General features: G+C 43.2%; 1 protein-coding gene across 1 annotated transcript in view; it reads left to right on the plus strand.

Moving 5' to 3' along the window:
* LOC143284191 (carbohydrate sulfotransferase 15-like) overlaps positions 1-7,156 on the plus strand; it is a 38,882-nt gene extending 31,726 nt beyond the window's left edge. Inside the window, exons 6-7 of the mRNA XM_076590858.1 lie at positions 3,833-3,977; positions 6,735-7,156. Of these exons, the coding sequence (XP_076446973.1) occupies positions 3,833-3,977; positions 6,735-6,916 (327 nt within the window). The 3' untranslated portion in view covers positions 6,917-7,156. The remainder of the gene's footprint in view (positions 1-3,832; positions 3,978-6,734) is intronic.
* The last annotated feature ends 12,844 nt before the right edge of the window (positions 7,157-20,000 follow it).

Consider the following 20,000-nt stretch of genomic DNA (forward strand, 5'->3'; position numbering starts at 1 on the left):
CCTACACTACACACCCTACACTACACACCCTACCCTACCCTACACACCCTACCCTACACTACACACCCTACACTACACACCCTACCCTACCCTACCCTACACACCCTACCCTACACACCCTACCCTACCCTACACACCCTACCCTACCCTACACAACCTACCCTACACTACACACCCTACCCTACCCCACCCTACACCACACTACCCTACACACCCTACCCTACCCTTCACCACCATACCCTACACACGCTACCCTACACACCCTACCCTACACACCCTACTCTACACACCCTACCCTACCCTACACCACCCTACCCTACACACCCTACACTACACACCCTACCCTACCCTACACACCCTACCCTAACCTACACCACACTACCCTACACACCCTACCCTACACACCCTAGCCTACACACCCTACCCTACCCTACACCACACTACCCTACACACCCTACCCTACCGTACCCTACACACCCTACCCTACCCTACCCTACACCACTCTACCCTACACACCCTACCCTACCCTACACACCCTACCCTACCCTACCCTACCCTACACCACTCTACCCTACACACCCTACCCGACCCTACCCTACACCACCCTACCCCACCCTACCCTACCCTACACCACCTACCCTACCCTACACCATCCTACCCTACACACCCTACCCTACCCTACCCTACACCACCATACCCTAAACACGCTACCCTACACACCCTACCCTACACTACACACCCTACACTACACACCCTACCCTACCCTACCCTACACACCCTACCCAACACTACACACCCTACACTACACACCCTACCCTACCCTACCCTACCCTACACACCCTACCCTACACACCCTACCCTACCCTACACAACCTACCCTACACTACACACCCTACTCTACCCTACCCAACCCTATCCTACCCTACACACCCTACCCTACCCTACCCTACCCCACCCTATACCACACTACCCTACACACCCTACCCTACACCACCCTACCCTACACACCCTACCCTACCCTACACCACCATACCCTACACACGCTACCCTACACACCCTATCCTACACACCCTACTCTACACACCCTACACCACCCTACCCTACACACCCTACACTACACACCCTACCCTACCCTACACCACACTACCCTACACACCCTACCCTACCCTACACCACTCTACCCTACACACCCTACCCTACCGTACCCTACACTCCCTACCCTACCCTACCCTACACCACTCTACCCTACACACCCTACCCTACACCACTCTATCCTACACACCCTACCCTACCGTACCCTACACACCCTACCCTACCCTACCCTACACCACTCTACCCTACACACCCTACCCTACACACCCTACCCTACCCTACACCACTCTACCCTACACACCCTACCCTACCCTACTCTACACCACCCTACCCCACCCTACACTACCCTACACCACCTACCCTACCGTACACTACACACCACACCCTACCCTACCCTACCCTACACTACACATCATACCCTACCCTACCCTACCCTACACACCCTACCCTACACTACACACCCTACACTACAAACCCTACCCTGCTCTACACTACACACCCTACACTACACACCCTACCCTACCCTACCCTTCCCTACCCTACCCTACACACACTCTACCCCACACACCCTATCCTACACTACGCACCCTATACTAGACACCCTACCCTACCCTACCCTACCTTACACACCCTACCCTACACACCCTACCCTACCTTACACACCCTACCCTACACTACACACCCTACCCTACCCTACCCAACCCTACCCTACACCACCCTACCCTACACACCCTACCCTACCCATCCTACCCTACCCTACCCTACCCCACCCTACCCTACCCTACCCTACACCACCATACCCTACACACCCTACCCTACCCTACCCTACCCTCCACCACACTACCCTACACACTCTACCCTACCCTACACCACCCTACCCTACCCTACTCCACCCTACCCTACCTTACCCTACACACCCTACCCTACCCTACACCACTCTACCCTACACACCCTACACCATCCTACCCTACCCTACCCTACACCACCCTACCCTACCCTATCCTATACCACCCTAACCTATCTTTCCCTAACCTATCGTACCCTACCCTACCCTACCCAACCCTATTCTTCTTTTCCTTACCCTACCCTACACATCCTACCCTACACCACCCTACCCTATCCTACCCTACCCTTCCTACACATCATACACTACACCACCCTACCCTACCCTACTCTACCCTATCCTACCCTACCCTACCCTACCCTACATACCCTACCCTACCTACCCTACCTTACACCACCCTACCCTACACCACCCTACCCTACCCTACCCTATTCTTCTTTTCCCTACTCTACCCTACCCTACACCACCCTGCCCTACCTTACCCTACCCTATTCTTCTTTTCCCTACTCTACCCTACCCTACTCTACCCTACCCACACCACCCTACCCTACCCTACCCTAAACCATCCTACCCTACCCTACCCTACCCTACACACCCTACCCTACCCTATTCTTCTTTTCCCTACTCTACCCTACCCTACACCACCCTACCTTACCCTACCCGACACCACCCTACCCTACCGTACCCTATACTTCTTTTCCCTACCCTACCCTACCCTATACTTCTTTTCCCTACTCTACCTTACCCTACACCACCATACCCTATTCTTCTTTTTCCTACTCTACCCTACCCTACACCACCCTACCCTACTCTTCTTTTCCCTACCCTAACCTACCCTGCCATATCTACTCTTCCCTGACCTGCACCACCCTACCCTACCCTTTTCTTCTTTTCCCTAACCTATCTTACCGTACACCACCCTACAAATCTACCCTGCCCTACCCTTCCCAACCCTACCCTACTCTACCTACCCAACCCACGATCCCTTTCTGAACAAGTTATTCTTGTAACTTTTTTTCAGAAAAAAAAATGCAATATCAGATTGCTTACATTTTGAAATTTGTCAACATTTACACTTTCATGCAAATATCCTTGTAAAGCTTAGCGCAATCTAATCATGATTAATGTACAATTATATTCTCCTTGCGGATACATGCAGCACTTGAAGAATATTCGGTATTCCACGTAACATATCTCAGTTTATTGATCAGGCTGGCAATATCACTTGTGCAGGTAAGGAAAGCATATGGTTTATCATAATGATTCTTACTGTGGACACAGTTTTCAAATAAAGAAGTGCTGCATGACAAGAAATTTATGACAAACTTTTCGAAATATGTTCAACATTTTTTCATTGCGCCTAATTTTTGCAAAAGCTGTGTCAAACGGCAGTGTGATGGGACCTGGTAAAATCTGTGCCCTATTCCTCTGTCATGGCCTTTGTTTCCCGGCGTTAGTCTCGGTTGCAATGGCCGTAATACAGATTTGGAATCTACACAAAACAGTTCATCAAAGGATAAGGCAACAGTCAGCCAGAAAAGACGACCCAGACCTAAAGCAAGGCCGAACGGGCATTCACAGCTTCACCCACGCACAGGAAATGAGAAGAAGAAAAAATTAATGACAAACATGGACAGTCGGCAGCTTCGTACGGGAAAATTGATCAGCTGGAAATGTATTAACAGTTCAATGCAAACTTCATTCAAAATGTTATGAGGACTAAAAGAAAAAAAAAAAAAAGGAAATGTTATTGCAGTACATCCAAACTTTCAATCGAGGTGTCCAGAAGAATTTTACAATCGATATATCATCAATCTAGAATTTTAAAAAAAAATCATTTTTAATTACAACAATTGAAACAGTGTTGCAATTGTTGTCTGTATCTATCTGTCACAGATACGTTTATTCATCGGGATGTATTCGGTGTTCGTGGAGGACTGGCTGTTACGTTTCCCACGGGACCAGATGCTGTTTATCCGCTTGGAGGACGTGCAGAGTGGTGCTGACACTGTGCCCGCCGTCTTCAGGTTCCTGGGACTTGGTAAGATGTGTGCACGTGTGTTCATCAAAATGAGATGTGTGCACGTGTGTTCAGCAACATAAGGTGTGTGTACGTGTGTTCATCAACATAAGATGTGTGCACGTGTGTTCATCAAAATAAGATGTGTGCACGTGTGTTCAGCAACATAAGGTGTGTGTACGTGTGTTCATCAACATAAGATGTGTGCACGTGTGTTCAGCAACATAAGGTGTGTGCACGTGTGTTCAGCAACATAAGGTGTGTGCACGTGTGTTCATCAACATAAGATGTGTGCACGTGTGTTCATCAAAATAATGTGTGTGCACGTGTGTTCATCAACATAAGATGTGTGCACGTGTGTTCATCAACATAAGATGTGTGCACGTGTGTTCATCAACATAAGGTGTGTGCACGTGTGTTCATCAACATAAGATGTGTGCACGTGTGTTCATCAAAATAATGTGTGTGCACGTGTGTTCATCAACATAAGATGTGTGTACGTGTGTTCATCAACATAAGATGTGTGCACGTGTGTTCATCAAAATAAGATGTGTGCACGTGTGTTCAGCAACATAAGGTGTGTGTACGTGTGTTCATCAACATAAGATGTGTGCACGTGTGTTCATCAAAATAAGATGTGTGCACGTGTGTTCATCAAAATAATGTGTGTGCACGTGTGTTCATCAACATAAGATGTGTGCACGTGTGTTCATCAACATAAGATGTGTGCACGTGTGTTCATCAACATAAGGTGTGTGCACGTGTGTTCATCAACATAAGATGTGTGCACGTGTGTTCATCAAAATAATGTGTGTGCACGTGTGTTCATCAACATAAGATGTGTGCACGTGTGTTCATCAACATAAGGTGTGTGCATGTGTGTTCTTCAAATAAGGTGTGTGCATGTGTGTTCATCAACATAAGGTGTGTGCACGTGTGTTCATCAACATAAGGTGTGTGCGCGTGTGTTCATCAACATAAGGTGTGTGCACGTGTGTTCATCAAATTAGGTGTGTGCATGTGTGTTCATCAAAATAAGGTGTGCGCACGTGTGTTCATCAAAATAAGGTGTGTGCACGTGTGTTCATCAACATAAGGTGTGTGCGCGTGTGTTCATCAACATAAGGTGTGTGCACGTGTGTTCATCAAATTAGGTGTGTGCATGTGTGTTCATCAAAATAAGGTGTGCGCACGTGTGTTCAGCAACATAAGATGTGTGCACGTGTGTTCATCAACATAAGGTGTGTGCATGTGTGTTCTTCAAATAAGGTGTGTGCATGTGTGTTCATCAACATAAGGTGTGTGCACGTGTGTTCATCAACATAAGGTGTGTGCACGTGTGTTCATCAACATAAGGTGTGTGCGCGTGTGTTCATCAAATTAGGTGTGTGCATGTGTGTTCATCAAAATAAGGTGTGCGCACGTGTGTTCATCAAAATAAGATGTGTGCACGTGTGTTCATCAAAATAAGATGTGTGCACGTGTGTTCATCAACATAAGGTGTGTGCACGTGTGTTCATCAACATGAGGTGTGAGCATGTGTGTTCATCAACATAAGGTATGTGCACGTGTGCTCATCAAAATAAGGTGTGTGCACATGTGTTCATCAAGATAAGATGTGTGCACGTGTGTTCATCAACATAAGATGTGTGCGCGTGTGTTCATCAAAATAAGGTGTTTGCACGTGTGTTCATCAAAATAAGATGTGTGCGGGTGTGTTCATCAAAATAAGGTGTGTGCACGTGTGTTCATCAACATAAGGTGTGTGCGCGTGTGTTCATCAAAATAAGGTGTATGCACGTGTGTTCATCAAAATAAGATGTGTGCACGTGTGTTCATCAAAATAAAGTGTGTTCACGTGTGTTCATAAAAATAAGATGTGTGCACGTGTGTTCATCAAAATAAGATGTGTGCACGTGTGTTAATCAAAATAAGGTGTGTTCACCTGTGTTTATCAAAATAAGATGTGTGCACGTGTGTTTATCAAAATAAGATGTGTGCACGTGTGTTCATCAACATAAGATGTGTGCACGTGTGTTCATCAAAATAATGTGTGTGCACATGTGTTCATCAACATGAAATGTGTGCGCGTGTGTTCATCAACATAAGGTGTGTGCACGTGTGTTTATCAAAATAAGATGTGTGCACGTGTGTTCATCAACATGTGTGCACGTGTGCTCATCAAAATAAGGTGTGTGTGCACGTGTGTTCATCAAAATAAGATGTGTGCACGTGTGTTCATCATAATAAGATGTGTGCACGTGTGTTCATCAACATGATGTGTGCACTTGTGGTCATCAAAATAAGATTATCCGGGCTTCCCCCAAACCTCCCTGCACAATCCTTTAGCACTGGAATAAGGCTGCCAGGGTGAGTAATAATGATGACATGAGTATGAGACCAAGCTACATGGAGTCATTTCCACAACAGGCTGCCTACCTGGGTAGAGCCGACTGACAGCTGCTATTTTGGTGCTCGTCATTCGTTTCCTGTGTCATTCAGTCAGGTTTGAGTTACACACACATACACACTCATATAGACATGTAACATTTTACGCGTATTACCGTTTTGTTAATTTACCCCGCCATATTCCGACTGTCTGGGCGAAAGAGAGAGAGTGTGTGATTTGTGTGTGGAGTGAAAGAGACAAGTAGAAAGAAACAAAAACAATAACGATAACGACAACAAAAAAGCAAACATGCCATGTTCAAACATAGAGACATGAAAGTTTTGTACATTATCTACTGTTTTTAAAACAAACAGCTTTCTTTGTTTCAGCGGTTCCAAACGAAACCATCATGCAACAGATATTGACCCAGGGACAGAGGAACACGGCCAGGATTTCCATCGGCCCCATGTGGAACGAGACACGGAGACTGCTGGATGACTTCTATCGTCCCTTCAACGCCCGTCTGGCCCACATTTTACAGGACCGCAGATTCACCTGGAAAGACGTGTAATACTTCTACTACTACAACTACTACTAATGGATAGTTGAACGCTTTCCTACCTTAAAGGGAGATCAGAACACTTTACAATAAACAAGAAACACACGAGCAATAACTTACAACAGGAAGAAGTAAAGATAATACTTTGACGCACAAAAGCATGAAATAGATTCAAAGACTGCGCCTATTGCATTTCTTAATTACTCTCTCTCTCTCTCTCTCTCTCTCTCTCTCTCTCTCTAGATGAGGAAAGTGGTTCACGTTATTCAAAAGACAATATTGTTAATAATTTTGGTAAATCACTGCTGAACTTATGTTTCATGTTTGATTTGATTATTCTGAACGGCTTCTGTAGAAGTGATGAAGAGGGTGATTATACTTTTGTATCACCAAATGGTGCCAGTGTAATAGATTATTTTTTGGTTTCTGAAGATTTGCACTTGAACTTTGATTTGCATGTTGGGGAAAAGGTGGACTCATGGCATCTACCAGTTGAGGTAACATGTGAAAAAAAATAATGATCATTTAGGGAATAAAAATACTATATTACAGGTTGAAGAAAAAATTATCTGGTCTGATGAGAATGCAAATGTGTACAAGAATGAAGTAGAGAGTCAGGAGTTTTACGATAGTTTACAGAAAGCTTTTGAGTTATTATATGTAAATGCGAATGAAAGTTTAGACATGTTTGTTAGTGCTTTATACAGTGCGGCTGCTTGTATGGTAAGAAAAGTGGGAAAAGGGAAGAAGAAAAGTAATGACTGGCTCGATGAGGAGTGTGAACGAAAGAAGCAAGAAGTTAAGAAGTTACTTAAGAGTTTCCAGAGGTGAAAAACAGAAAAAGACAAAAAAGAAAAAAAAGAATTGTATGCTTTGTGTCGAAAAGAATATGTTAGATTAAGAAAAATAAAGGAAAGAGAGTTTGTAGAAAATAGATTAAAAAAGCTCCAAGATTCAGTAAATGACTCCAAGGCATTTTGGGCAGTATTAAGATCTGTAAACAGAAAGACTTTTATATACAATGAAATATCTACTGAACAATGGCACAATCACTTCTTTAGTGTTTTCAACGAATCTATCAATAATATAGAGCAAGGAGATGATATACAGTTTGAGGATGAAGATAATTTTGAACCATTATTTAATGACCCAATATTGAAAGCAGGAAAAAGTGCAGGACCAGATAAGATTGTCGGCGAAATGTTAAAACATGCAAATTCAACCATTATTGATTTCCTTGTTAAATTATTTAATCAACTCTTTGAAAATGGTAGGGCAAAATCTATAATTATTCCAATTTACAAGAAAGGAGATGTCAACAAACCTGATAACTATCGTGGAGTAGCACTCACTAGCATTTTAAGTAAAGTCTATACTCACATACTAAACAAAAGATTAACAAAATGGTCTGAAAAAGAAGAAAAGATAATTGAAGAACAAGCAGGGTTTAGAGCTAGGTATAGTACCATAGATCATATATTTACATTGTATTCCCTTGTACAAAAATACTTGCTCAATAATACAAAACTTTATGTTACTTTTGTGGACTTCAGGAAGGCTTTTGATTCTATGAACCGTAATATTCTATGGCATGTTTTGCGTGAAAGTGGTGTGAACGGAAAATTGTATATGGCTCTCAAGGGTGTTTATAAATCAGTGCTTGCATGTGTGCGTGCGAATGGTGCATATTCAGAATACTTTGATTGTCCAAACGGAGTTAAGCAAGGCTGTCTTTTAAGCCTACAAATGTTCTCTTTCTTTATCAATGAACTAGCAGTGGAACTCTCAAGAAAAGGAAGACACGGATTTCAGATGATTCCCGGAGCAGTTGAGATATTTTTACTAATGTTTGCAGATGATGTTATTCTTTTTTCCGGAACCGTTTTTTGGCTTGCAAAACCAGTTAGATGCATTAAAAGAAGCAGATCATTTAGGCTTAACAGTTAACTTAGATAAAACTAACATAATAGTATTTAGAATGGGTGGACATTTGTCAGTGCCTGAAAAATGGTTGTATGGAAATGTAAACATTAAAGTAACTAATTCATACAAGTATTTAGGAATGGTATTTTCAACAAAATTAAGCCTGAACTATGCGTGGGACGAATCATGCAGAAAAGGGAAAAAGGGTTATTGAAATCTTGAAATCATTAAAAAAAAAAAAAAAAAAAAAAGCTTAACTCGATTGATTGTTGTATTTTTTGGAAAATGTTTGACACACAGATAGAACCTATACTTACATATGCAGCTGAAGTTTGGGGACTAAAAGTAAATTCACAAATGGAGAAAGTGCATACATATGCAATAAAACGTTTCCTTAATGTACCTATTCATTCATCCAACACAATGTTATATGGTGAAACAGGCAGATTCCCTTTGTACATAAAAACATTTGTGAAATGCATTAAATATTGGCTTAAATTACTGAAGCTTCCACAATCACGTTTATGTAGACAGGCTTACGATATGATGCTGTTACAATTGGAATTAGATAAAGAAAACTGGGCTTTTAGCGTTAAAAAGGTTTTATGTGAACATGGTTTTGGAATTGTGTGGATGTGTCAGGATGTAGGAAATGAACAGCAATTTATAGCAGAATTTAAAGACAGGCTAATTTGTTCTTTTAAACAGAACTGGCACTCAGATATGGAAAGTAATGACAAATATAGTTGGTTTTTCACATTTAAAAGCATATTTCAGATGGAAAAATATCTCACAGTTATAACAAATAAATGGCACAGACTAAATCTGGCAAAATTTCGCCTGAGAACGTGTGGTTTCAAAGCAAACAAAAGATGGTTTCAAGCAGACACATCCACAGAATCGCCATGCCCTTTGTGTGCATTCGGAGTTGATGATGAAATACATTTCCTGTTTCAGTGTAAGTCATATGATGAACTGAGAAAAAAAATTTGCATTCTTTGAGTTAGATATTGCTAAAAGACATGATCTCGTTGCTGCTTTATCGTCTGATGATGAAGTTATAATACAGTCGATAGCGAAATTTATTGCAGAAGCATACACATAACCTTATTAACGATAACACTAATGGTAATAACGAGGAAAATAATCATGTGTAGTATCTAGTCTTGTGTGTGTTCTGATGATAAGTAAATATTGATAAATTACATAACAACACAACAGAATGGGTGGCTGAGTTTGGTTATATTATTCCTTGTTCCTTTTTATTTTATTTTCTAAGTGTTTATTTCATTTGTTCAAATTTGAGGAACTTTGAAAAAGAATGTGAGAGGGTATGTGAGAGGTACTACTGGATAGAGCAGAATGTGTTCTGCTATTCTTGTGTTAAACAAAAATAACCCGTCCCCCCTTGTCAATAGACCCTTGCAGGTAATGACAATAAAGTGTCAAAGTGTCAAAAGTCTCTCTCTCTCTCTCTCTCTCTCTCTCTCTCTCAGATTGGAAGAATAGGCTATGCCTAAAATCTTAATCCTTGAATAAAAACGTTTTGAGTTCTGAGTTCTGAGTTCACACACACACACACACACACACACACACACACACACACACACACACATATATATATATATATATATATATATACGCATGAAGAATCGCCGAAGGATTGGGTTGTAATACGGGGAGCGAGTTGTCGCTTTGAATCGGTAGATGATCTGAGTTGTCGTGGGGGTTTGTAGGTTTGAATGACTTCTCTCAAATACTGGGCAACACACGAAATGGAGTTGGAGGTAAGAGTTGCGACTTATGATACTGAATGCAGACAGAAACTGGTAATCAATGAAGAGAATGCAGGAGGTGAGTGATATTGTCAGTCCTTTAGCTTTGAAGATTAACCTTGCTGCAGCGTTTTGAACTTTCTGCAGTTTTTGTCTGAAGTATTGAGGACAGCCAATGAGGAGTGAGTTACAATAATCAAGTCTGGACAAGACAAGAGAGCACACCAGTGTTTGTGTTGCTTGAGTAGTAAGGAGATGTCGGATGGAACAGATCTTTCGAATTTAAAAGTATGCAGCCTTGCAGAGATTGTTTATGTGTATCATTTTAACGCACTTTTAATGCACATTTGGCAAACAGGTACACGTACACATTGAACTTGTTTGTTTATTAGATTGATTTCTGTTGGTAACGAATTATTTAGGGGCTCTTATTCTTGCTCGTTTCTTTCTTTTTGGGTGCTTGTGTATATATCTATACGCCCTTTCACCTTTTGACAAATCTTGCTTGCTTTTGTTTTTTCAGTTATTTACTCGTCACTTTTTTTCCTACTCCCTTTGCTCTTTCTTCTTTCTTTCCCTGAATTTACAGAACGCCCCCATTCATTCTTTTCCCTTCTTTTTCTCTTGTCAGTATGTTTTCATATATGCTTGCAGCTATGAATAAAGACAAAATTTATGTTCCGCTCTCGTTAGATCTTTTCACGGCATTTGTCACTAATGTTAACGAATTTATCTTTTCCCAGATAGAAACTACTTTTGCATTTGTTCTACAGTACTCAAATGGTTCAAAAGCTTACTTCACGAACAGGAAACAGTGTGTGTTTGTCAACAAGTATATTTCCTATCCAACCCCTCTTCGTCCTGGTGCCCCACAAGGCTCAGTGCTTGGTCTGATTTACTCTATAATGTATACCGCCCTCTGTCTGATATCACCCAGAACTGCTCTATTGCTTAGAAGTTGTTTACAGATAACATTCACATTAAAAACTCAACCCTACCACAGAATACACATGACCAACTTCGTGGTGAAGAAAACTGCACCCACAATATAAAATGCTGGATTGGCAACAAAACACTAAAACTTTGATAAACAAAATCTCTTTTTCTTTTCTAGAAACTATTCTATTTTTTTGGTTCTTAACCCTTCTCCTCGTACTTTTTAGTCGTCAGTTAAAGTAGGCTTCCATCATATCCCATTCACAAGTAATACAAGAAACTTATTCATTATTGGTTCAAAGCTCACTTTGAAAGATCACGTGACAAAAGTTTGTCGAACCGCCTGTTCAATGATACCCTCACAAATGATTCAACAAACACACTTTTGTTGCGAGTGCTCTTTCCAAATTATACTATGCTGAAATTCTGTATTAATTGGTTTGCCATCCACGTCTTATCTTGAAAGCTTTGTGCTCTACTTCTGTGTTGCACTGGCTTCCAATATCTCTGAGAATTGCGTTCAGAGTAGCTTGTATATGTTTCGATTCATTCACTGGTTTTACACTATCGTACCTTTCTGACCTTGTTATGCCCATCGCACACGGGGCGTCGAAGCAGCAAGTTTCACGCGACAAGCAGCAAAAACATGCAGCGCCCCGTGAGCGAGGTATTTAGGCAGCAAGAGTCGCGCGGCCACGCAGCAAGATCGCCGTTGCCGCGCGTCAAATTCCTCGATAGAACTTGTCCTATTTCCCCGCGACAAAAGCGACGGACGTGCGTGGAGCAACCAATCACGAGATCCGCTCGTTTCACGTGACACAAAATGGCTGACATCGTTTGGACTCGATTCATTCATTTGACGTTGATCAATTAATCATGAAAACAAAGTGTTTTGGAAGTAAACGATTAGACTGTTAGGATGAAAAGATTGTCATTACATCTGAATGCATGTCTGTTTAAGAGTGATTTCTGTGAGTGCCCCCAAAATGTTGACTTATTACTTTGAACAGAAACTCACATGGTAACGTTTGTAATTCCTGCCTGAGAATATTCTGATAACGAAAGTATCTTTGTCTGAAATTGTAAGGATAACTGGATTTCCAAATATCTTTTAGAGCTGTACACACTTCTTTTTTATTTCCACACACACATCATGTGCAAGTAAACACACACACACACACACACACACACACACACACCACCACCACCACCACCACCACTACCACCACACACAAAAATAAAACTGAACATTCACACAAACCCAACTAAACACACACACACACACACACACACACACACACACACACACACACCACACCACACCACACCACGCACAAACACAACTAAACACACACATACACACACCACACCACACAAACAGTACTGAGCACACACACACACACACACACACACACACACACACACACACATATACACACAGACTGTACCACACCACACACAAAAACACGACTGAACTCTCAAACAAACAGTACTGAACACACACACACACACACACACACACACACACACACACACACACACACACCACACACACACACACACACACACAAACACCACTGAACACTCACACAAACACTAATAACACACACACACACACACATACTACTGAGCACTCACACAAATACTACTGAACACACACACACACACAGAGTCATTCCTTCATTTACTCCTTCATCCACATGCTCACTGTGTAGACACTGAGATCACATAAATAACAATAGACAAAATAATACATGTATATGTAAATCAAATTTTAATTACACATACTTAACTGTGACCCAACTAGTGCAGACTCCAGCAGGGGTCTGACATTCCTGTCCTGTGCAAACTACTATCCGCCTATGCAGAGAAAACGAAAGCAACTACAGCCGATAACCTCCCGGAAGTAGGTAACCTCCACTTTGTCCCGTTAGTTAGCGCCCTCTTTTTCCGGCAGCCATCATGACTCCTGTTCCTGTGCTCTCCATACGGCCAATTTTTTTCGTATTTTCTGTCTGTCTGTCGATTCTCTGGCATTCTTGTTTTTTGTCAAATTATGTCTCCAACCAGGTCACATAATTATGTAGCTCAATTGGGTGATCGCGCTAAAATTAAGGCGCGATCGCAATCGATTCGCTGACACTCTGGGCCCTGCCAGTCAGCAGTGTACGAGTCAACCTCCTCTATCTCTTTACCCATAACCACAGTTGCACCAATGGATTGTGCCACAATCCCTTTGGGTAAACAACACACACACACACACACACACACACACACACACACACACACAAAGCAGCTTGTTTTGGATCCGCACGTTAGACTGGGCCCTATGTGTGATGCGTCCGTGGTGGCGGCCGTGACATCGGATCACGCGACCCCCCACGCGGCATGCCTCGACCGTCTTGGATCCAGTGGCGACCGAGGCGCGTAGGGATGCCCTCCCCTGGTGTAGGGAGGAAGGACCGCTGGGGGACACACTTGCCCATACACGTGCACCCTCCTCCTTGTCCAGAGCACCCGATCCAAGGGAGGCAACCCCTGCTTCGGCACCTTCCCGGTGACCGCCGCAGTTATTTCCCTTGTACCGGCACTGCTCCTCGCCACACCGCCGATTGCTGCTGTTTCCCATCCACTAATGGCGTCTCAGCAAGCTGCTCAACCAAACAATCAGCAACTCATTGCTGACTTGCTGCAGCAATTATGCACCACTCTGCTTCCCCATGCCACACCTTGTGCCTGCACCGCCCCTCGCCCACAGAGCAGGTACGTGCATGCCCCATTTGAACTTCGGCAGTGCTGGATTCTTCTGCCCCATTGCCTAACTCTGCTGTAACCCTGACTAATATCGGCACTTCCACGTTGGAGTGCCTCTTAATAACTCGATCCTGCCTCTCGCCAGTGTTCGGGCCGATCTTGTCAATCCCTTTATCCGTCAACACACAACAACTGAACGTCGGTCCTCTCGCAGGAGCTATTCGCGAGGTTGGACTGCCGTTCAGCTACAGGGGGATGCACATCCCACGGGAAGCTGACGGACTTGTCACCCCCTCGTCCATGACGCCCATAACACTGGATTACGGCGCCGTCATGCCACATTCCCCGACCGTCTCGCGTCCCATGGCGACCGATTCGGGTTGGGATGCCACGGCACGAAGGGACATTATAATTATTCCCCTTGCGGCCGTTTTCACCTGTGTCGGTTATGGTGGCATCGAACCACGGACTCTCACACGCAGCATGACACTCCTCCCTCTACAGCGAGGACACGTCGCACCAGGGGATATGTGCTTTAAAGACACCATCCTTTTCGATGGTTATCGGCGCCAAGGGAGGCAACTCTGCATTTGTAACCTAGGCGGTTGAAGCTGTAGTTACTTTCGCCGACACAGCACGTCACTCCTGCCCCCCATGCTGTCCACCAACGATGTTTTCTTTCGGTTTCTCATTGGGTCCTGATGCCCATTCATGGACTTTACACAACTTTGCATAGCAACTGCACCTTTCTTGCTGTTTCTCAGGCTATTGGCCACTGAACTTTGGGGTTCTTCATCCTCCCACACTTGCACACAGTCCTCTGCAGGCAACCATCCCTATTACCATTCTCTTCTGGTTATACACAATAACAGGAAATAAATCGCAATATTTCCCCTTCTACTCTTTCTGATTTCTTATCCAAAAAAACAACAACAAAAAAACAAAAAGCAAAAAAAAAACCCCACCGATAAATGAATTTTAAAAAAAATTGTATATATATATATATATATATATATATACCATATCTTCCTACATTTATACACATTTCTATTTACACTTATGGATGTATACTTATCCGTCGGTATACACATGTGTGTGCGCTTACGGGATAGGTTCAGACGACTTTCATATCAACATGTACACTTTTATTTCTATCTCTATTCATTGACATCTATTCATTGAGATTCCCTACATAGCAATATAGACACACTTGCAATTGCGTCATTCTGTTCACATGCCCAGATCTCTCTGTGTCTACATACTGGCACTTTATTCATATGCGTATGTACATCTCATATATAGGTGCATACACAGATTCCTTCCCATTACGGATTATGCACACTTACCCATTTACTTGGGTATATCTGTGCACGCTACACGTTTGCTTATACAGCTGCTTATTTCTCGTGACTCGATCTCTTGTCATGTCATTGGCATCTTCCTGACACCGTCACTTGAGTTGATGGAAGTTTATAATCCCATTACACATATACGTATTCATTTTCATACATTCATCCCTACCTTGCTTTTGGAGGACGACTGCACTCACAGACAAAACTGCCTCATTCACACCTGAATGTATGCTCCTTCACATATCAATAGTGGCTGGTCCTTAGGGACCCACACACACTCCCTTCCCACCCACAGGGTTAAGAATGCCGTCTCTTGGTGCATGGAGGGACAAGGCAACCCAACTCATTTGCCTACAATAATTACCCACAGGGCTAGAGATGCCCTAACCTGGTACAAGGAGGGATGAGGCAGTCCAACTTAGAGGTGCCACTCCGGCCACACATGCCCTTCATTCTTTCCAAGTTTTAGCGGGCCCAAAAACTGCCCACTGGGCAGGAGACAATCACCCTAAGTCCATCTCTTCCACTCCTCACTAGTAGCAGAAGGCCTGGGTCATAATTGTTTTCCTCTACACTCGGGAGAATGGCATATTGACGAGGACGGATGCGTCTCACAAAGCACAACGAACCGTTCATTACCCACAGGGGTGTACCTTTCTACCCACTCATACCGACACGGCAGATGCTGCATTCAAGCACATTAGTTCACCCCATCACCTTGCTTGAACAGAGATCCAGCATCGATGTCTCAAACAATTGGCGTTCGAAAGCACTCTCTGCACTTGGTCTTCCCTGCCCGATCCTTTCAGCCTCAACACACAACCACTGTTGTGGTTACAGATGGGCATTCCTTCTCAAGCACTGTCTTTCCAATGAGACACCTCAGGGGTTTCTAGCCTAGGCAGGCTATCCCATCATGGAGCCCCATCCTTCAGTCAAGGGCCTGTCAGAGGATGACTTTGTTGTCACTTCGGAAGCAAGCACCATGTCTTTCAGACACATGGTTGCACCACAAGACCCCGTCAACTCCTTCCGGCTTCCTTACATTTCAACATAACCTGCACAGTGGACACCTTCATCCCTCAAGCACACAGCAGCTGTTTCCTGATTTACCCATGCTGACTGGTGTCCTCCTAGGACCAGTATATGATAATCAGTCGTGTACGACAATGACCATCAGATCAGCAGAGCAGGCAACTGCTGTCCTGACTATTCGGACTGGAATCTGATTATACAATTTATAGTAGAGAGTGTTTTGCCCAAGTTGCATCCCCAGTCTCTCGATCAAGAGGGCCTTTGGACTCACCATGGGGACGGATCCCAAAGGCTAATTAGCCCTCAAGGCTACAGCACTAAGTCCCAGTGCAATTTGACTTCTAGGTTGAGACATAGTCCTTCATGAAAGACTAAGCTGCTAATGATTTCACTTTGCAATTCAGAAACCGCTGATAATACAGCTCTCACTTTACTGTTGGCCATACTGAAAACGCATGTCAGATCAGTGATTTGATGTAAATGGCCAGTACAACACATCTAGAGCCACTTTCCTCCCTGCCCCTGCCCTGCTCCATCCCAGACTTAGTGCGCACCACACACAGCCAGAGGCCTGTCATGGATCTGGTCCCCTTTCTCACTAAAGAACCTTCAGCAAAAATTTTCCCCATGGAAACCCTCTTCCATTAGGAATTCCACCACAGAATGAGACTCAGTGATCTGCGGGCACATGAAGCGCACTCCCACAGCCTGATCCATCCCAGCCATTGACTGCCGACAATTTTCTGCAGATTGCTCCAACATGCCACACTCAGGTAGAGAAGCCACCAAGCCTTCCGTATGCCTTTTCGTGATGGTACCTACATGGGCAATACACAGCCCTGTCCCAGAGACACCAGGGACCTCAAGTCTCTTGTTGCAAAATGGGGGTGTGGGGGGAACGCCTATCGCCTGTCAGCTCTCATGGAGGAGCTCTACAGATCTGGCTGTCACGTCTAAGGCAAGCCCAACATGGTGGCCTACCTCTGTCTCATGCCACAGTTTCCTCTAAACACATATACCACTTCCACTATCGGCCCACAACCGATGTGGAATCATCAGATCAAACCACATGTGCACCTCCTTGCATTGACGCTCAACTGTGCTCAAGTGAGACAACCCTATAGGGTATGTGTTTCCTTCCCTTCCTTTGCTTCAAAGGGCTCTCAGTAAAGTGGGGATTCAACACACCAACCCGATTTTCTTTGCGCTACATTTATCAGCACAGCTGTGGTCCACAGACCTCTCCCACAATACAGCTGCGGACCTCAAGTCTTCTTTGCCCGCACCAATATCCTTAGGTGACACAGTACACTCTATCTTCATCGAATTCTACTTGAGGGACATCTATCGCTTTAGGGATGATGGCTCAAGAAGCGTTGCCTCTGCAGTGGTCACACAACAGGCCATCGCAGCGCACTGGCGATAGAACAGAAGGATTGAGACTTGATGCCTCCTCAGCCAGAGCACATGAAGTCAGAGCATGGTCCTCTTCTCTTGCCTTAGCACACTCAACACGGCTGCAGGACATCATGGATGCTGCATACTGGAAAAACCCTGCTACCTTCATCAACTTCTACCTGAGAGATGTCGCACGCTTGCGGGATGATGGCTCAAGAGGCATTGCTTCTGTGGTAGTTGCACAACAGGCCATCGCAGCACAAAGACAGTAGGACAGGCAAGCCCTCCACCTTGTCGCGCTATTCTGCACTAGTCGGGTCACGGTTAAGTATGTGTAATTAAAAGGAAATTTTCTATCAAAAATTACGTTTAAATAACATACTTACCGTGACCCAAATTTAAGACCCTCCCGTCCTCCCCGCTTCCTGTTCTTCCTGCTCGCTGCGCTGGTGATGGCATATTGCCGTCAAGAGAGGGCGCTAGCTAGCGGGACAAAGGGGAGGTTACCTACTTCCGGGAGGTTATCAGCCGTAGTTTCTTTCTTTTTCTCCGCATAGGCGGGTAATAGTTTGCACAGGACAGGAATGTCAGACCCCTGCCGGAGTCTGCACTAGTTGGGTCACGGTAAGTGTGTTATTTAAACGTAATTTTACATAGAAAAGTTCCTATTTGAGTTCTGCAATTTTGACAGTTCACTGATCCTGAAGTAATGTGCTGGGATAACCAACAAGTCAACTGAAAGAAATATTGATTGCAACCATAACTAATTTTTTTTTATTTTTTTTTTTTTTTTATACTGGAGTGCTATTTTACCAATATTGATTACAAATGTTGGTTGCAACTTAAATTGAATGTTTGTAAACAGTCAGAATACAAATATCATGCTGACAGCAGCTAAGTGTGAATATTTCCTCATGAAATCACAAATATTAGCATGAAATTATGATCAAATATTGAACTACTGATTTTAGACAGCATGTTAACTTTCATATCAATCATAATTATGATTTATTTTGATATTATTCTATCATAACTTTTTATATCCATATCAGTTAATGTGCATGGCTGACCAGATATTACAATATTACAATATATCCCATACAGCAATCAGTTGTTTGTAAGCAGACATACAGTATATGTTAAGCTGAGTAAAACAAAGTGTGAGATATATACATGTGGTAAACTGACTGCAGGTTAGTGTGATTTTCAATTTATTTTCCCCCAAGTGAAACAAATTTCTTTATTATGTGGAGCTATTTTCTCAATACTATTTACAAATGTTAGCAGCAACCTAAATAAAATGTTTGTAAGCAGACAGAATACAAATATTATGGGATTTATGCTGACTATAGCTAAGTGTGACTATTTTCTCATACAAATAAATATAAACAGTATGATTAGTGTTTGGTAAGCAACTGATTTCAGATAGCATTTTAACGTCACTTCCTGTCATAGTTCTAATTTGATTGTCTTTTGACATAGCTTATCATCCATCATAGGTCTGAGTGCAATCAAAGACTTATCTGCCTGACTTCACCTTCAGCCCCCTACTTTCACCTGAAATAAACATTTCACAGCAGTTTGTTCTTACAGTGTTTGCCAAATGACTTGTCATTATGTATATCAGTGGGTTTTTTTATTTTTTATAACACTGATAACTTACACATCGTCGATTAATATCAGTGTGTTTTGATGTTTTTAGTTTAGTTGTAACTTGTGTTACTTCATATTGGGGAACTGTTAGTTCAACACAAATATATGCTTACATAATAGATTTCTCCTTCATGGTCTGAATGCAGTTGTAATTTCTTTTCTTCCTTTTCAAATCATAGTTTGGAACTGAAAAATATTGGAATCTGATTGCATCTGCAGTTATATCAGGCACAGTTTATTGATAAGAAGCTGTGCCACTGATGTGGAGAA

This window comes from Babylonia areolata, chromosome 7 (assembly GCF_041734735.1).
Source record: "Babylonia areolata isolate BAREFJ2019XMU chromosome 7, ASM4173473v1, whole genome shotgun sequence".
Classification (NCBI taxonomy): domain Eukaryota; kingdom Metazoa; phylum Mollusca; class Gastropoda; order Neogastropoda; family Buccinidae; genus Babylonia; species Babylonia areolata.